We start from the raw sequence: 21842 nt of genomic DNA, 5'->3' as shown, positions 1-21842 counted from the left end.
TTATTGGTTATTGTAGGTTATTACAGTTTGTTCTTCTTTAGGCCGTGTAATTGAGTCTGAAGAAGCCTTTGGTAAAACATTAGTGTTGGTTCAGAGGCAGACTCACTATTGTTATGATTCGGATTGAATTAACTGGATGTTCCAGAGAGGGAGAACCATGGTAGCCATTGGGGATTTGATATGATTAATTGCATAAAGGGGACAAATTGAAATCATATTATTAGATTAGTGAAAGTAGTTTAATTTGTATTTAGTAAAGGCCCAGTGGCAATGGAAGTGTTGTGGCGTGAGGGAAGGGAAGAGAAGGGAAGCAGACAGGAGAGGGATACAGAGAGTGGGGGATGGATGTTATGTTACCATACGTGTTTTGATGCAATTTCCATATTGGGTCACCTATTTCTGGAGTGGGATCTGTGTGAGTGATTCCAGGTTCTAGTCTGTTACTGCTTAAGGGGAATGAGTAAACGGATCCTACAGTACGCACACACACACACACACACAACATAATGCACATGCTCTATGAACCTTTACAGCGTCAGACACGTACCATCAACACACAGTAATTCATATAAGATTCCAGCTGTAGCGTTTGTCTATGCCCTGCTGAATCTTCCTCTCCCTCCCTCTCTCTGTGTCTTCTTCTCCAGGCAGGAACACTGGAATCCAAGGTCCAGTCGGAGATCTCATCACAAGGGGGAGGTAATGGTCACGGGGGCACCCGGGGCTCCCCCCATGGAGTCATTGTGACTGGAGACAGAGGAGAAGGTGGGGGAGGTGGAGGAGGAGGCGTGGGTTACCAGTATCCTTACACCACCCTCTGCAAACCTCCTCCAGATGCCAACATGGTGGACTGGGCCAGTAAGAACCTGAACCAGCACACTCAGGGCCTGTTCCGCCGCCGTGTATCCATCGCCAACATGCTCTCCTGGAACAGAGGCTCCATTAAGAAGCCCATGCTGATCACCAGCGACCGTGCCGTCAAGAAGGAGGCCTGTGAGATGTTCAAACTGGTCCAGGCCTACATGGGGGACCGTCCGGCCCGGCTGGAGCGCCGTCACGCTGCCCTGCTGGTGGTCACTAAGTGCTGGGGCATGCAGGGCCTGAGGGACGAGTTGTACATCCAGCTGGTCAGACAGACCACTGACAACCTGAGCCTGAGAAGCCTGGAGGCCGGCTGGGAACTCATGGCCATCAGCCTGGCCTTCTTCTCCCCCTCGCCCAAGTTCAGACGCTACCTGGAGGGTTACATCCAGAGACACCTGGAGCCCTCCAACGACAAGAAGAGTGAGTGGCAACTCTGCTTCTATTGATAAAATGCTTTTTTTTCTGTTTATATAAATCTATGAATGTTTTTCTGTGTTTACCATGGGTTGTGGGTGGTGAAGGTTGTTGTTTCCTGTAGCTGGTGGTTTTGGTGTTTTGGGGGTAAATACGATTTGTTTGATTAGACTAGGGTGCATCCAGAGGTGTGTTTATGTTTCCGGTATTCCCGTGTGGTCAAAAACAGCCAGTTGATATTGGTTTTCCAGCTATTATTATCTGGGATTCAGGCCAAATCAAACAGGATGCAGCACTGGAAAAGTGAGAAAAAGGAGGGGGAGTAAGGTCAAAGTTGAGAGAGCCCAGCACAAAACACCATCATCTGTTTTTCAGATCTAGACACTAAGAAGAGTTATTGCGATAAATCTTTAATCAAAGAACGTTTTCACTTGCTGTCTTCTTCGCCACTTACAGTCATGCAGCACATTATGGAACAACAGGACATGAAGAACAAGAAGAACTCAAAGTCCCGGAAGAAGAGGAAACAGAACAATGAGGAGGAAGAAGAGGAGGGTGAGTTTCACTACGGCAATTCATTCTCAAAATTGAGAGGGAGGATTAACCCCACAGTGTCACCCTCTTAGACCCGACACACTCACAGAAGAGATGAACGATGTCTCTTTCTATATGAGATTGATCATTGAAGGTAATGCACACATTTGCATCAGCACTACACTCTTTAAATGAGAGTAGCAGAACCACACAAAGGAGCCTTGAGATCCAAGAGCCAGAGTATCCTGTTTCCCTCTATGCTGTATCTCTGTGGCCCAGCTGAGCAGGTTGGCACACACACTGCCAGTCAGGGATTAGCAGGCAGATAGCCATGTTATATGGGGTGATCCTTCCTGGCCCTGTCTCCTCCTAACCCTCTGGCCTAAAGAACATTAGTGATGCTGTCTAGGCCATGGTTGAGGGTAGCTCTCTTTAGAGCAAGAGGAGACACCACCTACCTATAGAAAATACTAAATATCCTCACATATAGCAGAAGTATAAGTAAACAGTAGCTGTTTGTTACAAAGTAGCTGTTGGGTGAGTGTGCTTCCTACCACAAACCACTGCTACTTTCATTGTGCCCATGTAATTGCTCTACAGCTAGGGGCACGCTCAGGATGGTCAGTCAGTGACATTCTCTGACTCACCCCAGCTCTCTGTGTGTCATGCCATTCAAGGCCGTTTGATTCTGCGGATTCATTTGACCAATCAGATGGCTCCTCACAGCTGCGTCCCAGCATCCTGGCTGGTCTCATGATGCAGCATTCTGCCCCGAGGCCAAACACATCGCGTCTCCCACACCAAGACCCAGCCTCAGACACCAGACCACATCATACAGTCATCCCCAGCACTGCTACCAGCTGTACTAGTACTGTGACAGAGAGAGTCGACTCACTGCACTACCTCATTAAAGAGACTATAGAGCATGGGAGAGGTGAGGAGAATTGAGATTGTTGTTGACTCACTCCCTGCACTGCAGTAGAAACCAGTTAGTCATATTCTACATCCGCTTTGAAGTGTTTGCATCGAGGACATAGGACCTACTGTCTGTGGGAGACTGTTTGTTTGTACTGGAGCGTTGGGCGATCCACACTCTTTTATAGATATGGGGCACTGGACAGATGATCCAGCTTCATGTGATCCAGACCCCAGTCTACGACAGAGGCCCCATGATATGGCTCGAGTCCAGGTAGGGATGAAGGGGGGAGGGGTTTGATGGGGATGGTCGTTGGAATGTCTTGAAGGGAGGGAGGGGGCGTCTTTATGGGCCTCACCAGCTGCCTCTCTGGGCCCAGGCTGCTGAGTGGGCATTGTTCTGGGCAGCAGTTTGGGCCCTTAGGTCCAGCTCTTCATCAAAACAAGAGAAAGAGAGCGTAGAAGGTTTGTTTAGGTAGTGCCCGACCTCTCTGTGGTATGTTTAAGAGTGTGTGGCTGACAATGGGGCTGGACCAAAGGCCTCAGACAGGCTGGGGAGGCCTGGGCAGCCAGGCATTGCGGTGGCAGCAGTGGGCTGTCCTGGGAAAGAAACAGTGGGTCAGCCCAGTTAAGCTCCCAGTAAAAGGGGAGCGTGGGCCATAGGAGTGGGGTGGCTGGGGCCTCTTCTCCTCTCTGTGGAGGATTAAAGGTTGGCCGTTACACCACCACCTATTTGTATGCAAATACTCTCTTTATGTTTTCTCTATCTTTTTTTCTCTGGCCCTGGCTGTCCCTGTTTAGCGTTGGATCGGTGGATCCCATTGGACACTAAGCTGAGGCTCAGGCCACAGACACAAAAACAAACAGGCTGCTAGTGGAGAGTAATGAAGAGACCATTGCTCTTTTATGTCACCTGCTTTATAGATGCCCCCCATCCCCCACATCTATTTCTCCCTTTGTCTTTTAAGCATACAAACATTCACATTCATGGACACAGATTCATACACACACATCCATGTAGCCCCCGCTCTCTCTGTCTTCTTGTTGTATTATACAGGAATTACGCCCCCAGGTGGTGTAAAGCCAACACAGGACATTCTCTTTTAGAACTATGGGTCTTAACAGTGGTGTTCATACCAGCTAGCCCTCTACCCTGCCTGGGTTATCTGCCTCAGTAATATCACCTGACACAGAGGGGAAATCAGTCCACCGCTCCCACATGCTTGTCATTCCAACACTAACACAAGACAGGAGAAGGATGGAATGCTCAATAAGAAGGAGAAAGGATGAGGAGTATGCCACAGCAACAATCAGAGGAAAGGAAAATAAATTTAAGATTGGAAGGGGCAGAGGAGAGGAGTGAGGAGAGAACCCACTGGGCAAAAACTGGTTGAATCAAAGTTGTTTCCACGTCATTTCAACAGAAAAATTCAGTGTGATGACGTTGAATCAATATGGAAAATGTATTGGATTTGCAAGTCATCATCAATGTAAGGGAATTTTGTCTTTTTTTCACCCAACTATTTGCCTAAATCCAATGAGAGGGTGCGTTTTTTTGTTGATTTCACGCTGAATTCACGTTAGCTGACAACTCAACCAAATGTCAATCAAAACTGTGCCCAGTGGGAAGTGAATAAAGGAGGATGAGAGAAGAAGAGAAGACGAGGGATCTGAAGAGAATAATGTAGGGAAGAATGAAAGGAACAGAGATTGTAGCAGGTGTGCCCAGCAGCAGTGGTCCTGAGCCAGAGCCATGGCAGTCCTCAGCAGCACAGGGCCTTGTGAAACAACTGCCCTGCCTCTTAAATGTGTTTTTACAGACAGATAAAAGAGAACTTCTCTTAAAACAACTCCTATACAACTTTCCTCTTCTCATTTTCTGTTACAAAGCACTCCATGCGCTATGTTTGAACATCTTGACAACACTGTAAACATCTTGACGACACGGCTAGAAGAGGAGAAGTTAAAGGGTTTGTTCTGGACTGAGGTCATCAGGTTTGTCCTGTCTGACCCGTCACCTCTCTGACTATCCCTGTTGAGGCCTGCTTGGCCATGTGCCCTCACAGCTGTGCTCTGAGGTGAATGACCCAGTAGTATGAACTCTGGTGTCTGCTCTTCTAAAACGATACAGTGCTATAGTAACAGTAGGGCCTGGTCGGGCTGATGAAGGTTCGCCCTGGGTCATAGTATACCCATTTCTCCCCCTCTCCCAATTTGAGTCCCCGAACCTTTCCCCTTTCTTTTTCCATGAGGACCCTATGATATATTTGCACCCCTCTCTCTTTGTTGTTTCATGGAGCCGTGATTTAATTACTTTTCCTCAGCATTGAAATCCATCTCATTTCCGTCTTGGGTGAGGAGAAAGAACAAAGTCCCCCCTCTGCCTCCTGAAATCAACACCATGTCAGTTCTGTGTGATTCATTCGATTTATGATAGAAGACAATAATCACAAAACCTTTTTAAAGCGTCATGTTCTCGTGGTCTCTCAAAACACAACTCAGCTACCGTCGGCCAAAACTGCTGCGGCTGTTTTGTTGCAGAGGACATTCTTTCACCTGTTTGCCATAAATATGTGTCATGTGAATGTTTCAATACCAGGGTCTGCAGCCAAGATGGATTTTGGTTCTCACAGTTAGGACAAAATGTTTAGGCCAATGCCTCAGTCGCTCATTCTATGCAGCCTTAATATTGTTATATGGGTCTGATATACAATAGTAGTATTTACAGTAAAGAAAATAGAAGCAATTGATGAACAAGTAAAAATGCAGTTTCAATAATTATAGTAGCAATAGTGCATTAATAACAGCAGCAGTGATAACTGTAATAGTAATACTTAGCACTAGTAATAGTTAAGCGGTCAGTGTTTGATGTTTTGGTGGCTTTAACCTTGAAGTACAGCTGCTCCCTACAGCCCTATAGGCTGGGTAATAGTACACCATGCTGGCCATGCAGGATTTTCCTGGAATGTGCAGAGCTGAGATCCAAAAGGCCCTGCGGTGGACAAATTTGGTTTTGATGATTCATTGGTAACAAGATCTGTCGGTGGGGTTTTATCACCCCTTTGTGTTACTCCAAACTGTGTTACTCCAAACTCCAAACTCAAAATAAAACAGCCTCAACACTGAGGACGCTGACATGCAGGCAGATAGAAAACAGCAACAGATTGTATTACCGCCTCAGGATTGGTCAGTAATGGTGTCTGTCATCTCCCCTCTCTCCAGGCCTGCCAATCAGCACTTATGCCAAGTACTGCTACCGCAAGCTGCAGAAGGTAGCCGTGACTGGGGTCAAAAAGGTAAGAAGGTCATCCTAAAGCACTATTAAAAGGTCCAGGGAGGGGAGGTAAGGATGTCATACAAGGACAGAGGGGGTTGCTCCATCTCACTGCTTGACTGGATTGAGATTTAATTTCCAAACCTTCTGCTGCAGTTTTATACTCTAATGATCTGAAATGATATTGGGACTCCAACTCTCCCAGCAGACAAAGAGAAGTGGAACATTTCTATTGTTCTAATGAGTCAGTGTTGCCCCTGAGGTTAGTGTCGGCCGTGAAGCGTGGCACTGACTGAAGCATTCTGGGAGCTCTCACATATGTTAGCAATCATCGCACTGAGCCCTTAGGAGTCCTCAACAAAATAGGCACTAATCTGTAAACCCAAACTGAGGCGGGGGAGTTACGACAACCTTTTAGCCCCCCTCTGTCATCCGCTCTCTCCCCATCCACACTGGTCACGTGGAGCTAAAGAGGGGGTTCAAATCTGAGCTCGCACCCCCCAACCAACCCTCCATCAGTGGAGCAACCGTCTCCCAACCTCCACCCTGTCCTCTGCTGTGTCCCACCCTGTAATCAGCTTGCCCACAGCCAGCCCACTGCAGCCTTACTGCAGCCCCAGGCCAGGCACTTTTACTGGGGGCTATATTTAACCCGCTGAGCTGCTGAGATGGAATCTGGGCTTTAAACATGGCTGGGTATCTCCTTCTACTGTATACAAGGGACCTAACCTACAGTTCAGCTGTGATTACAGTAGGGAAGTTACAGAAGTGTGAGAGACTCCAAGTGGGCCTCAAGTAGCTTACCTAGATAATTGGCAAGGGACAGCATTCAACCAGTTCTAAGCTTAATCAATAGACTTGTGGTTCTAGAGCTGTGCTTAGGGTCAGGTCCTGTCTTCAGAAGACTCTGTCTTTTTTCCTTCTCACAGGGTCTAAGGAAGCCCACCCTTGAGGAGTTAGACCAGGGGAGGAACGCCATCGTGACCCCCTCCCTGTTCGGCAGTGCCCTGGAGGAGATCATGGAGCGTCAGAGCGAGCGGTTCCCTGAGCGCAGGCTCCCCTGGGTGCAGGTGCAGCTGTCCCAGTACGTCCTGGCCCTGGGAGGGGCCCAGACAGAGGGAATCTTCAGGTGAGTAGTCACACAACCGCACCAGGCTGGGCTGCAGACAGAAGGGGTGGAATGATGGAGGGGGGCAATGTTGGTGGAAACTGATCAACTTAGGGTACCAGAAACGGTCTCTACAGATGAGGATCACTCTGAGGTATGGGGTAAGTAATGTTATGGGGGTAAAGAAAGACAGGCGTGCATCAGGAGAGGAAACACAGTAGAGCCTATGTGGCAGACATGGGATGCAGAATAAGGGCCAGATTCAATCCGATCACGTTTTGTCTGCTATGCACGTTTTAAAGGCAATCTTCCCGCATTCAGGGTGACCGCATTCACGGTAAACGCTGCATATGTCGGCTCAATCGGAAATTACCTTTAAATGTCAATCAAGCTACATCGCAGATCTTCCGTGGTCCGGATTGAATCTAGGCCTAAGACTGGGTCAGAGGCTTTGCTTCATCAGTAAGTAGCAGTACAGCCGGGGCTGCTCCTGTTCTGATTCTCCTGTCCCAGCCCAAGGCCAGCAGCATTACGGGACAGCCTCAAGCCACGATCACACCTACAGCGTAATTGTGCAAAATAGTACGCAGCATCATCTTGATATGTGTACAACAAAAGTTAAACATTCACCTTCTACTACCATTTCTGTCAAGCAGTCTACGCATACAATTTGATGCATACGTTCGATAAATCCAACATATGCAATTTGTAAGTCGCTAATTGATAAGAGCGTCTGCTAAATGACGAAAATGTAAAATGTAAAAATATGCGCCACACAGAACGCACTGCAACTGCCTCTGCAATGCAATGCTGCAAGGCAAACGCAGCGTTCCATTGGAAATGAATGTACTTCTGGTGTACCAAAACGCAATGACGCTGTCGGTGTGATCGAGGCGTCAGACTCCCATTGGCCGGGAGGGGAGGAAGTTAACCTGAGATCAGAAGAGAAAGCGCCTATGTTAAACACTTAAACAAACACAGCATCTCCTGAGGGGGTATACTAACTTTGATGACCATCCAGAAATAATTATTGACTTTCTAAACTTAGATATGTGTTTTTGGTTGTTGAGTCAATGAGACCATGCCCATTTCAAGCTCATCTTTCTAATTTTAGAACATATAGGCCAGTTGATCCTGCTTTGTAGTATACCCCTCAGGTCCTATGGGCTTTGTTAAACAAACACACCGTCTCGTTAACCTGGGGAGGTTAATCATTCACTGACTGGGCTGTGGAGAAGAGGAGAGGACTGCACCCCGTTCTCTCTGATTCTCTCTGATTCAGACCCTCTCCTGGGGCATCCATATAGACGTCTGGAGCTCTGACGCCCCCCCCGTCTGGCTCAGACTGAGACTGGGTGGTCATCCAGAGAGATGGTAGTTCAAACAAACATTAATATGTTTGACATTACCAAATTATACAAATTCAGACTAAATCCCACTCACACAACAAAGAATGAAAATCCACCAAATAAAGCTTTTGCCCTTGTCATGCTTCAGATAACAGCATCCGATAATGAAAGAGATTGTTTTATGCCTGTGTAATGTGAATGTAAATACAGTGGGTATAGTTCCCCTTTCTCTGCCATTCTGTTTGTATTGGAGTACATTTAGAGGCGTGTTTAATCTGCACACTATCTCTGTATAAATTCCTCTTTGGCTAAGTTCTCATCACACACTGACAGATTGTGGACTGTATATAGAACAAACAGGAGATTGACGTGAAAAAGTAATTATTTTAAGCCAGTTCCCTTTTTGTAACAGTTCTCATTTTGTCAGGCACATCTCCCTTCTGTCGGGTGTGTGATTAGAAAATGTACAGGAAATCTACCCTGGCAGTTTATTTTAAAAACCATGCTGTGGGAGGATTGTCTTTATTTTTGCTTTCTTATTGAGCTTCAGGGTTGATTTATTTTTACTAGACAGGGGTCCCTGTGTCAGGGATATGACTGGTGTTGTCCTTGTGGCTCTGTGATTTTGCTTAGGTCTTTCTCCTTGGCACGATCAGTCCCCTTGTAACAGATACCTCCGGACGTGTAGCACTGCTATGTATGTCCCTGTCTGCGGACATGAAATTACTTTCTCACTAATTATATCTGAGTGATATTGTATAACCATGTCCAGCTGGGTTCACATATCCCTCATGTGTGGACTAGACCCTGGCAATGTCCTAAAGTCATGCCGTGGTTGTCCCTGGGCTGCTTAACGGGGCTGCTGCACCACCTAGTGGGGCTATGTCACACTCCAAGAACACTATCAATACTCTCATACAAGTATTTAGTCTCATTGAAATAGGAGATAAAGTTATTACTTCCAAGTCTCTAGCGGCTGTTGAAACTCTATCTGCTGTGTGTCTCTTACCTTCAGGGTGCCTGGAGATATTGATGAGGTGAATGCACTGAAGCTGCAGGTGGATCAGTGGAATATTCCAGAAAACCTTGGCGACCCCAACGTCCCAGGTAAGAAAAAAATCCCTATCATTCCACACAAAAAAATGCTCTATTCCTCCTCTTGGCTGATGTCTTTCTTGAATGGAGCAACTATCTATTGCCCTTTCTCTAAAACGTGTTGTAAAGGCTGGAAACACTACTGTATATTGTACAGGCTGCACACCATTGTGTATTGAAGGGAGTGTCTCTCTCTCCTCTAGCGTCTCTGCTGAAGCTGTGGTACAGGGAGCTGGAGGAGCCAGTCATCCCGCAAAGTTTCTATAAGCAGTGCATCAGTAACTATGAGGATCCAGAGGCAGCGATTAGCGTGGTGCAGTCTCTGCCTGAGCTCAGCAGGCTGGTGCTCTGCTACTTCATACACTTCTTACAGGTAGCCCTCCTACATATAGGCCTCTCGTCTCCCCTCGCTAACTCTCTCTCTCTTTACAGGTTTATTTGTCACTTTGTCTGTTTTGTTGTTATAACTACACTACCAGTCAAAAGTTTGGACACACCTACTCATTCAAGGGTTTTTCTTTATTTTTACTATTTTTTACATTGAATCTTGTTTAACACGCTTTTGGTTACTACATGATTCCATATGTGTTATTTCATCGTTTTGATGTCTTCACAATGTAGAAAATAGTAAAAAATAAAGAAAAACCCTGGAATGAGTAGGTGTGTCTAAACTTTTGACTGGTACTGTACATAATAACTACAGGTTTATTAATATAAACACAATTAACAAACACCACATAAATGTCGCTGAGCTTCACTTTTGCCCTAAACTCATCCCCTCGCTCTCCTGCAGGTGTTTGCCCAGCCCGTCAATGTGAGTAAGACCAAGATGGACGTGAACAACCTAGCCATGGTGATGGCTCCCAACTGTCTCCGCTGCCAGTCGGATGACCCACGCATCATCTTTGAGAACACACGGAAAGAGATGTCCTTCTTACGCATGCTCATTGTTCACCTGGACACCAGCTTCGTCAAGGGCATCATCTGAGGAGGCTCCCTCTAGACCGTTCTATCCATCAAAACCAATCCTCCATGCCCTGGAAAGCTGCACTCGTCAACTATAGCTGCTTCCTCTTTCAATCATACCAGTCTCTACTGCCACCTCACCCACAACAAGCCCTCTGTTCCTTCACACATCTCACATCTCAACCCTATATTCTCTCTGGTTCACTAACACCACATTCTGAGGACTACAGACAGTGGACTGCCCAGACAGTGACTGGATATCAAGACAGTTTTCCTGCTCTGAATCGTCTTGTTTGAGACTTTGGGACAAGCTCACATGTGATGGTAATGGGAGACTGTTCATCCGTTTGAAAGCACACTGCAGGACATACTGTACTTACTATATGTACAGTGAGGGAAAAAAGTATTTGATCCCCTGCTGATTTTGTACGTTTGCCCACTGACAAAGAAATTATCAGTCTATAATTTTAATGGTAGGTTTATTTGAACAGTGAGGGACAGAATAACAACAAAAAAATCCAGAAAAACGCATGTCAAAAATTTTATAAATTGATTTGCATTTTAATGAGGGAAATAAGTATTTGACCCCCTCTCAATCAGAAAGATTTCTGTCTCCCAGGTGTCTTTTATACAGGTAACGAGCTGAGATTAGGAGCACACTCTTAAAGGGAGTGCTCCTAATCTCAGTTTGTTACCTGTATAAAAGACACCTGTCCACAGAAGCAATCAATCAATCAGATTCCAAACTCTCCACCATGGCCAAGACCAAAGAGCTCTCCAAGGATGTCAGGGACAAGATTGTAGACCTACACAAGGCTGGAATGGGCTACAAGACCATCGCCATGCAGTTTAGTGAGAAGGTGACAACAGTTGGTGCGATTATTCGCAAATGGAAGAAACACAAAAGAACTGTCAATCTCCCTCGGCCTGGGGCTCCATGCAAGATCTCACCTCGTGGAGTTGCAATGATCATGAGAACGGTGAGGAATCAGCCCAGAACTACACGGGAGGATCTTGTCAATGATCTCAAGGCAGCTGGGACCATAGTCACCAAGAAAACAATTGGTAACACACTACGCCGTGAAGGACTGAAATCCTGCAGCGCCTGCAAGGTCCCCCTGCTCAAGAAAGCACATATACAGGCCCGTCTGAAGTTTGCCAATGAACATCTGAATGATTCAGAGGAGAACTGGGTGAGTGTGTTGTGGTTAGATGAGACCAAAATCGAGCTCTTTGGCATCAACTCAACTCGCCGTGTTTGGAGGAGGAGGAATGCTGCCTATGACCCCAAGAACACCATCCCCACCGTCAAACATAGAGGTGGAAACATTATGCTTTGGGGGTGTTTTTCTGCTAAGGGGACATGACAACTTCACCGCATAAAAGGGACGATGGACGGGGCCATGTACCGTCAAATCTTGGGTGAGAACCTCCTTCCCTCAGCCAGGGCATTGAAAATGGGTCGTGGATGGGTATTCCAGCATGACAATGACCCAAAACACACAGCCAAGGCAACAAAGGAGTGGCTCAAGAAGAAGCACAGTAAGGTCCTGGAGTGGCCTAGCCAGTCTCCAGACCTTAATCCCATAGAAAGTCTGTGGAGGGAGCTGAAGGTTTGAGTTGCCAAACGTCAGCCTGGAAACCTTAATGACTTGGAGAAGATCTGCAAAGAGGAGTGGGACAAAATCCCTCCTGAGATGTGTGCAAACCTGGTGGACAACTACAAGAAACGTCTGACCTCTGTGATTGCCAACAAGGGTTTTGCCACCAAGTACTAAATCATGTTTTGCAGAGGGGTCAAATACTTATTTCCCTCATTAAAATGCAAATCAATTTATAATATTTATGACATGCGTTTTTCTGGATTTTGTTGTTGTTATTCTGTCTCTCACTGTTCAAATAAACCTACTATAAAAATTATAGACTGATCAAGTCTTTGTCAGTGGGCAAACATACAAAATCAGCAGGGGATCAAGTACTTTTTTCCCTCACTGTATCTCCCTGTGTTTCTGCTCCAAACACTGGACCGTGCTGGCGTGAGATTCAGCATATGAAGAGCAATCACAATAGTAGACTATTATACACATTAAGCCAGAGTGCAGGGAAAAATCAAGACAAATCTAATATGTAAATATGTGTTTTTAAAGGATTAGTTCCTGCTTTGAGTGCCACATACATATCTGACGCTATGGTCGTGAATTATGTCTCGTCATGTGTTCTGACATGACAAAATTAGGGGAAACCCACTCTGTATTATAACCATTATCTTTCCTTTATTGTAACAGTGTATGCAAGCAATGATTTCCTTCTCATTCTAAGTTAATTTGGAATGCTTTTTTGACTAATTTAATATTAATTCTGTCTGGGTTGCCAGAGCTGCAGGATAGGTTGACAAAAAGGTTTAAGCTACTCCGGACCTCTCCACTGGCCTCAGAGACAGGTTCACTCTCTAGGTAAAAAAATAAATAAACAAATTCTGAACAAAAGTTTCTCCAACATGAAAACTGATGCCCAATCAGTAAGGCAGAAATGTGTGTACATGTGAGAGATATACATTATTGGACTAAAATCATGAGAAGCATTTTTGGAGCACTTTCAGCTGTTTTACTCCAGACAATTACAGTGGGCTTATTTTGGAGAGAGCGGGGTTCAATGTGGAAACTTTTTTCCGCTCACTTCAGAGAAACACAATTATACCTTTGATGGAGCTTGTAAAAAAGCAAATTTTAGCTATTAGCAGGTCAGGGGAAAAGAATGCAGGAGAAAATGAGAGCGCTGTCGCTGCCTGTACCTAAAGCCTCACCCACACGAACAGTTGTGAATTTACAGTGCGAGCCATAGGGAGGGGCCATCTGGCAGTGGTTTGAGGGTCTGGGGTACATTAGTTTAGTGCCATAGACTGGGAGGAAAACCATTAAGACAAAACACAAGCTGATTTAGTATTTTTAGACAGTATTGCCTAACAAGGACTTTCCTATTCCTCTAAATCTCGTGCCTCATGAGGGGAAGAGGGTTTAAAATCCATATTTCAGCTGTCTTAAGGGCCACGCTGTCGCTGTTATATTTAGCAGTGTGGTCGGGGTTTGGGTTTTAGCGTCCCACATGTTTTCTCTGTGTCTACCTCATCTTAGTGATGGGGTCTGTGCTGCGAGGCTGTGTGTGTGTGTGTGTGTGTGTGTGTGTGTGTGTGTGTGTGTGTGTGTGTGTGTGTGTGTGTGTGTGTGTTTGTGTGTATGTAAGTTCTTGCACATCAGTGCGGGTGTTTGTGTGTCGACTTTAAATGCATGTGTGGTCCAATTTGTAAGTCGCTCTGGATAAGAGCGTCTGCTAAATGACGTAAATGTAAATGTAAATGGTATGAGAGATAGAGAAGCTTGTGTGTGTTCATACAGCACACTCTCCCTAATTCCTGGAAGCTGGAGCCCCTAAATTAGAGGGTATGTTTACCAAGAAAAATGTATCTGGAGGTTAGATGGTTGTTAACCCCTTTTCTGCAGTCACAGCTTTTACAGCGGCCGTGCCTCTGTGCCTCCATTTCTGCTTTACTGTTCATCTTTTGAAAACCCAAACCCCCAGAGTTGGGTACTCCATAGCCACATCAGAGGATATACCCAGCTTTCCCCTCACCTCCAGCCAGCAGGGGCAGTGCTGAGGTGGGCAGGGTGGAGGATGGCAGTGCACAGTGCCAGTAGTTCTGGGAGTGCATCAGGGATATATGCTGAGCATGCAGAACAAGGAGGAAGATTTCATGGACTGAGCCCATACTCTTACACACTGAACTCCCAAGGCTCTGGTTTAACTAGTCTCCATCCTGTGCTCTTCTGTGGATGACGGATGTACATATACAGTTTGATATGTGAATAGCAGTATGGTCTTTGATCACTGAATGTTCAAACCAATTAGTTATAACATGATTCAACCATATTGTTAAAAAATATCAACTGATGTTCCATTCTACAGTAATGACATTATTCTCTTTATTTGACTACAATGCTCGTGGTGCAACTCATCAGTGTAATTTCTTGATTTGATAAATAGTCTAATCTTTGACAATCCTTTTTTTGTACTTGGAATGAGTGTTGATAATGTTTGTTGAGATGATAGAATAACTTAGGTGTGTGATGTTTACACTGTGTGTGATTCCAGTTACAACATGTGTGCACCCCATCCATTGCACTTCTAATTCTATTCCCCTGTCCTCACTTGATGGATGCTATTGACTATTGTTGTAAATATGCTTGCAGGTCTTTTGGGTATGCTGTTCGGAAAACAAGAAAAACAGCAATGGTGATTGTGATTTTGCGGATGCATTTATTTCATAAATGATTGAAAAAATAAAATAGACAATTAAAACATTTGTTGCTTTTTTTCTGATCACTTTTGTTTAATTTTGCATGGATATGAGTCTTTAACTATAACTTTTGTGAAAGTCTCCCATTGACATCAATATGCATTTCACGGTTTAAGTTTTTTGTGACCAACAGAAACATTGAGTAGATGGCTAGAGGCCAGCGCTTACGCTAGATTTGGTTCTGGGTGCAATTAGATCCATGTGTTATGGTAGAATTATGTCTTTCACTGCACCCAATACACCTGGACACTGCCACATCTGAACGTATATGGTACATAAGCAGTAAACCTTAACACAACCCCAACAGAGCCGTGGTAACTCTGTGTTAAAACACACATACAAACCTCTGGACAGCTGTAAGCAGGAGGCCAAGTAGAGCGCGATAAGCAGACCTGTAATTTAGGCTCAGCTGTATTTTCTGTGACAATGAAAGACTTCACTTGACTCTCTTATGGGGATGAATGACTAGTCTAAAAGGTGTGTACAAGCAAAGTGTAGGTGTTTATGTATAGGACACAATTGTTGCAGGGCCAAATCACCCTCAAAAGAGGGAGAGAAAGTGGATGTGTGTTCTTTACCTTTTTCTCCTGTAGGTTCTCCGTGAGGTTAGCCAGTTTGGCACCCCATCACATCCCAGAACATGTGGGGGCCTTGGCTTTTGGTGTGTGAAACAGGAGTTACTTTGACTGTTGGTGTCTCTGTCTCTGTCACATCAGCTGTTCTTGTTCCTTGTTTGTTGCAACCTGCAAGCATGGCATAAGCATGCACAACCCCACAACGATACAGCACAAATTATCTACAGGACATTTTCTGTAAAGTATTTGAAAACATTTTAAAATTCTGCATAATGCCCATTTCATTTGCTAGCTAGCACAGTGACTAAACATTATCAAGGAAAATACAAAAGCACATATTTGAAGTTGCTTTTAATACACTATATTGAGAAGTGGCTGAAAATAACATCTAAAATAACACACTTATGATCAGTGGTTAAATTGGGATTTGGGAGGTGGAGGGTGATATCATTTACTAGCCTAAACAACATAATACGGACAAAAGCACATATCACGGCCTACTACAGGTCGTGGAAGCACCTACAATTTTGGGGGGAGAATGACTGGAGGTCAGTTCTGGTGACTTTTTTAAAGGACATTCAACTCCAAAATGAATGAAAATAAATGTATGCTGACATCTCAAATATAATTTCCCCCTCCAGAAATGAGCCCAATAACATATTGGTCCATATTATCAAGAAGGTGTGCTATTTAGCAATAAGCTTTATCACCTGATGTAGCCCACCTAATGCAGCATAGTGGCTAGAAATAAATAGGGGTTTTCCATCTGCATTTATCCCATTGGGCTAATCATAAGCTAGATCACAAACTCTAAACATTAGGCTCTCTTGTTGCTAGTTAGAAACATATTGATGACTTGAATGTCCCCCAAAAAACATCCCACTGGCACTCAGCCAACCAAGGATCAAACTGTGAATATAAGGTAGGCCTACCAGTTACCCCTGACCCTTGTTACATTTATCCGCGGTCTTCCCTATGCATTCATGCCATTGGTGACCGCTAACGCACATAAATCATGCGCCTGCTAGTTCTAAAAACTCTGGTTCTAAAATTGTCCATTTTAGGCCTACTCATTTATTGAGAAATAAGTGTAGTCTAGTAACATTACAAAGATATGTGATCCTCTTTTAACAGTGGCCATCAGAACTGCTTTCAAAGGTGTGTTTTCCGACTGTATTAAGAATGTTGTATCAAAGAGGTTTAGAAATTCTGTGGTTGCACAATGACTGGGCATGCATATTTCTCTCCCTGTGTGGCACTCGCAACTTGAATGCGCCTCGAGAGGAATATTATTTTATCGCATAGAATGAGTCTCCACTAGATAGCACAGCCACAAAGTCAGAATTGGCTATATCGTAAAAAATGTTAATTTTGGTGTTATTTAAGGTTAGGCCAGACAAACTTGATTTACTGTTTAAGGCAAATAACCACAGGCTGAAATAGGAAAAAATATGTACCTATCAATTTTGAGATTTGTTGGTATTTTGGTCCATTAATATTAGTATTTTCAAAAGGTAAACATAAAAATGTAAAAAAAGTTACGGAAAAGCATACAGTGGGGAAAAAAAGTATTTAGTCAGCCACCAATTGTGCAAGTTCTCCCACTTAAAAAGATGAGTGAGGCCTGTAAATTTCATCATAGGTACACATCAACTATGACAGACAAATTGAGGAAAAAAAATCCAGAAAATCACATTGTAGGATTTCTTATGAATTTATTTGCAAATTATGGTGGAAAATAAGTATTTGGTCACCTACAAACAAGCAAGATTTCTGGCTCTCACAGACCTGTAACTTCTTCTTTAAGAGGCTCCTCTGTCCTCCACTCGTTACCTGTATTAATGGCACCTGTTTGAACTTGTTATCAGTATAAAAGACACCTGTACACAACCTCAAACAGTCACACTCCAAACTCTACTATGGCCAAGACCAAAGGGCTGTCAAAGGACACCAGAAACAAAATTGTAGACCTGCACCAGGCTGGGAAGACTGAATCTGCAATAGGTAAGCAGCTTGGTTTGAAGAAATCAACTGTGGGAGCAATTATTAGGAAATGTAAGACATACAAGACCACTGATAATCTCCCTCGATCTGGGGCTCCACGCAAGATCTCACCCCGTGGGGTCAAAATGATCACAAGAACGGTGAGCAAAAATCCCAGAACCACACGGGGGGGACCTAGTGAATGACCTGCAGAGAGCTGGGACCAAAGTAACAAAGCCGACCATCAGTAACACACTACGCCGCCAGGGACTCAAATCCTGCAGTGCCAGACGCGTCCCCCTGCTTAAGCCAGTACATGTCCAGGCCTGTCTGAAGTTTGCTAGAGTGCATTTGGATGATCCAGAAGAGGATTGGGAGAATGTCATATGGTCAGTTGAAACCAAAATATAACTTTTTGGTAAAAACTCAACTCGTCGTGTTTGGAGGACAAAGAATGCTGAGTTGCATCCAAAGAACACCATACCTACTGTGAAGCATGGGGGTGGAAACATCATGCTTTGGGGCTGTTTTTCTGCAAAGGGACCAGGACGACTGATCCGTGTAAAGGAAAGAATGAATGGGGCCATGTATCGTGAGATTTTGAGTGAAAACCTCCTTCCATCAGCAAGGGCATTGAAGATGAAACGTGGCTGGGTCTTTCAGCATGACAATGATCCAAAACAGACCGCACGGGCAACGAAGGAGTGGCTTCGTAAGAAGCATTTCAAGGTCCTGGAGTGGCCTAGCCAGTCTCCAGATCTCAACCCCATAGAAAATCTTTGGAGGGGAGTTGAAAGTCCGTGTTGCCCAGCGACAGCCCCAAAACATCACTGCTCTAGAGGAGATCTGCATGGAGGAATGGGCCAAAATACCAGCAACAGTGTGTGAAAACCTTGTGAAGACTTACAGAAAACGTTTGACCTGTGTCATTGCCAACAAAGGGTATATAACAAAGTATTGAGAAACTTTTGTTATTGACCAAATACTTATTTTCCACCATAATTTGCAAATAAATTCATTAAAAATCCTACAATGTGATTTTCAGGATTTTTTTTCCTCATTTTGTCTGTCATAGTTGACGTGTACCTATGATGAAAATTACAGGCCACTCTCATCTTTTTAAGTGGGAGAACTTGCACAATTGGTGGCTGACTAAATACTTTTTTTCCCCACTGTATATTTTTTTGTTTATCAAATAAAATAAAATGTTATTGGTCACATACACATATTTAGCAGATGTTATTGCGGGTTTAGCTAAATGATTGTGTTCCTAGCTCCAACAGTGCAGTAATATCTAACAATTCACAACAATACACACAAATCAAAGTAAAATAATGGAATTAAGAAATATATAAATATTAGGATGACCAATGTCGGAGTGGCATTGACTAAAATACAGTAGAATAGACTACAGTATATACATATGAAATGAGTAAAGCAGTATGTAAACATTATTAAAGTGACTAGTGTTCCATTATTAACGTGACCAGTGATTCCATGTCTATGTATATAGGGCAGCAGCCTCTATGGTGCAGGATTGAGTAGCCGGCTAGTGATGGCTATTTAACAGTCTGATGGCCCTGAGATAGAAGACGTTTTCAGTCTCTCGTCCCAGCTTTGATGCACCTGTACTGACCTTGCCTTCTGGATGGTAGCGGGTTGAAGTCATTGATGATATTTTTGACCTTCCTGTGACATCGGGTGCTGTAGGTGTCCTGGAGGGCAGGCAGTGTGCCCCCGGTGATGCGTTGGGCAGACCGCACCACCCTCTGGAGAGCCCTTCGGTTGCGGGCGGTGCAGTTGCCGTACCAGGTGGTGATACAGCCAGACAGGATGCTCTCAATTGTGCATCTGTAAAAGTTTGTGAGGGTCTTAGGGATTATTATTCTTTTATTATTATAAAGCCACATTTCTTCAGCATCCTGAGGTTGAAGAGGCGCTGTTGCGCCTTCTTCACCACACTGTCTGTGTGGGTGGACTATTTCAGATTGTCAATGATGTGTACGCAGAGGAACTTGAAGCTTTTCACCTTCTCCACTGTGGTCCCGTCGATGTGGATAGGGACGTGCTCCCTCTGCTGTTTCCTGAAGTCCACGATCAGCTCCTTCGTTTTGTTGACGTTGACGGAGAGGTTATTTTCCTAGCACCACTCCGCCAGGGCCCTCACCTCATCCCTGTATGCTGTCTCGTCATTGTTGGTAATCAGGCCTACTACTGGTGTTTCGTCTGCAAACTTGATGATTGAGTTGGAGGCATGCGTGGCCACGCAGTCATGGGTGAACAGGGAGTACAGGAGGGGGCTTAGCACGCACCCTTGTGGGGCCCCTGTGTTGAGGATCAGCGAAGTGGAGGTGTTGTTTCCTACCTTCACCACCTGGGGGCTGCCCGTCAGGAAGTCCAGGACCCAGTTGTACAGGGCGGGGTTCAAACCCAGGGCCCGAGCTTAATGATGAGCTTGGAGGGTACTATGGTGTTGAAGGCTGAGGTATAGTTAATGAACAGCATTCTTACATAGGTATTCCTCTTGCCCAGATAGGATAGGGAAGTGTGCAGTGCGATGGCGATTGCATCATCTGTGGATCCATTGGGGTGGTATGCAAATTGAGTGGGCCTAGGGTGTCAGGTAAGGTAGAGGTGATAAGATCCTTAACTAGCCTCTCAAAGCACTTCATGATGACAGAAGTGAGCGCTACGGGGCGACAGGCATTTAGTTCAGTTACCTTTGCTTTCTTGGGTACAGGAACAATGGTGGACATGTTGAAGCAAGTGGGGACAGCAGACTGGGATAGGGAGAGATTGAATATGTCCGTAAACACTCCAGCCAGCTGGTCTGCGCATGCTCTGAGGATGAGGCTAGGGATGCCGTCTGGGCCGGCAGCCTTGTGAGGGTTAACACGCTTAAATGTCTTACTCACGTCGGCCAGTGAGAACGAGAGCCCACAGTCCTTGGGAGCGGGCTGCGTTGGTAGCACTGTGTTATCCTCAAAGCAGGCGAAGAAGGTTTTTAGCTTGTCCGGGAGCAAGACGTCAGTGTCCGCGACGTGGCTGGTTTTCCCTTTGTGATCCGTGATTGTCTGTAGACCCTGCCATATATGTCTCGTGTCTGAGCCGTTGAATTGCGACTCCACTTTGTCTCTGTACAGACATTTTGTCTGTTTGGTTTGCCTTACTGAGGGAATAACTACACTGTTTGTATTCAACCATATACCCAGTCACCTTGCCATGGTTAAATGTGATGGTTCGCGCTTTCAGTTTTGCGCGAATGGTGCCATCTATCCACGGTTTCTGGTTTGGATGGGTTTTAATAGTCACAGTGGGAACAACATACCCTATACACTTCCTGATGAACTCAGTCACCGTCTCCGTCAATGTTATTCTCAGAGGCTACCTGGAACATATCCCAGTCCGCGTGATCAAAAACAATCTTGAAGCATGGATTCCGATTGGTCAGACCAGCGTTGAATAGACCTTAGCACAGGTACTTCCTGTTTGAGTTTCTGCCTATAGAAAGGGAGGAGCAAAATGGAGTCGTGATCGGATTTGCCGAAGGGAGGGCGGGGGATGGCTTTGTAGACATCCCGGAAGGGGGAGTAACAGTGGTCGAGCGTTTTAGCAGCGCAAGTACTACAGTCAATGTGTTGATAGAACTTCAGTAGCGTTTTCCTCAAATTTGCTTTGTTAAAATCCCCAGCTACAATAAATGCAGCCTCAGGATATGTGGTTTCCAGTTTGCACAAAGTCCAGCGTAGTTCCTTGAGGGCCGTCGTCGTATCGGATTGAGGGGGAATATACACGGCTGTGACTATAACCAAAGAGAATTCTCTTGGGAGGTAATACGGTCGGCATTTGATTGTGAGGTATTCTAGGTCAGGTGAACAAAAGGACTTGAGTTTCTGTACGTTATCACAATCAAACCATGAGTAGTTAATCATGAAACATACACCACTGCCTTTCTTCTTCCCGGAGAGTTCTTTATTAGTGTCTGCGCGATGTACTGAGAACCCAGCTGGCTGTATGGACGGGGACAGTATATCCCAAGAGAGCCATGATTCCGTGAAACAGAGTATGTTACAGTCCCTGATGTCTCTCTGGAAGGAGATCCTCGCCCTGAGCTCATCTACTTTATTGTCCAGAGACTGAACATTAGCGAGTAATATACTCGGAAGCGGTGGAGGGTGTGCCCGCCTCCTGAGTCAGACTAGAAGTCCACTCTGAATACCTCGCCGGCGGCGTCTTGGAGCAGCCTCTGGGATAAGTTCAATTGCCCTGGGGTGTACGAACAAAGTATTCCTGGTACATCCATAATTTCAAAGCTCACTACATTAAAGCCCATTTCATAGAAAGTGTTACAACCTGGACTATATTTAGTAACTTACTTTGAAGAGATGGTGATTGGGTCTAAATAGACATTTGG

At 45.0% G+C, this 21842-nt stretch overlaps 1 protein-coding gene across 3 annotated transcripts in view; it reads left to right on the top strand.

Annotated features, from left to right (window-relative positions):
- The window catches only part of arhgap46b (Rho GTPase activating protein 46b), a 126321-nt gene extending 115348 nt beyond the window's left edge, over window positions 1-10973 (top strand). For all 3 annotated transcript variants that reach the window (XM_041846263.2, XM_041846262.2, XM_041846264.2), the window contains 7 exons: window positions 648-1284; window positions 1735-1833; window positions 5950-6023; window positions 6931-7130; window positions 9474-9565; window positions 9757-9926; window positions 10347-10973. In XM_041846263.2, coding sequence (XP_041702197.1) covers window positions 648-1284; window positions 1735-1833; window positions 5950-6023; window positions 6931-7130; window positions 9474-9565; window positions 9757-9926; window positions 10347-10541 — 1467 coding nt within the window. In that variant the 3' untranslated portion in view covers window positions 10542-10973. The remainder of the gene's footprint in view (window positions 1-647; window positions 1285-1734; window positions 1834-5949; window positions 6024-6930; window positions 7131-9473; window positions 9566-9756; window positions 9927-10346) is intronic.
- Window positions 10974-21842: the final 10869 nt, after the last annotated feature.

This window comes from Coregonus clupeaformis, chromosome 24, assembly GCF_020615455.1.
Source record: "Coregonus clupeaformis isolate EN_2021a chromosome 24, ASM2061545v1, whole genome shotgun sequence".
In the NCBI taxonomy this organism is placed as follows: Eukaryota; Metazoa; Chordata; class Actinopteri; order Salmoniformes; family Salmonidae; genus Coregonus; species Coregonus clupeaformis.
This window is presented reverse-complemented; position numbering and strand designations above follow the sequence as displayed.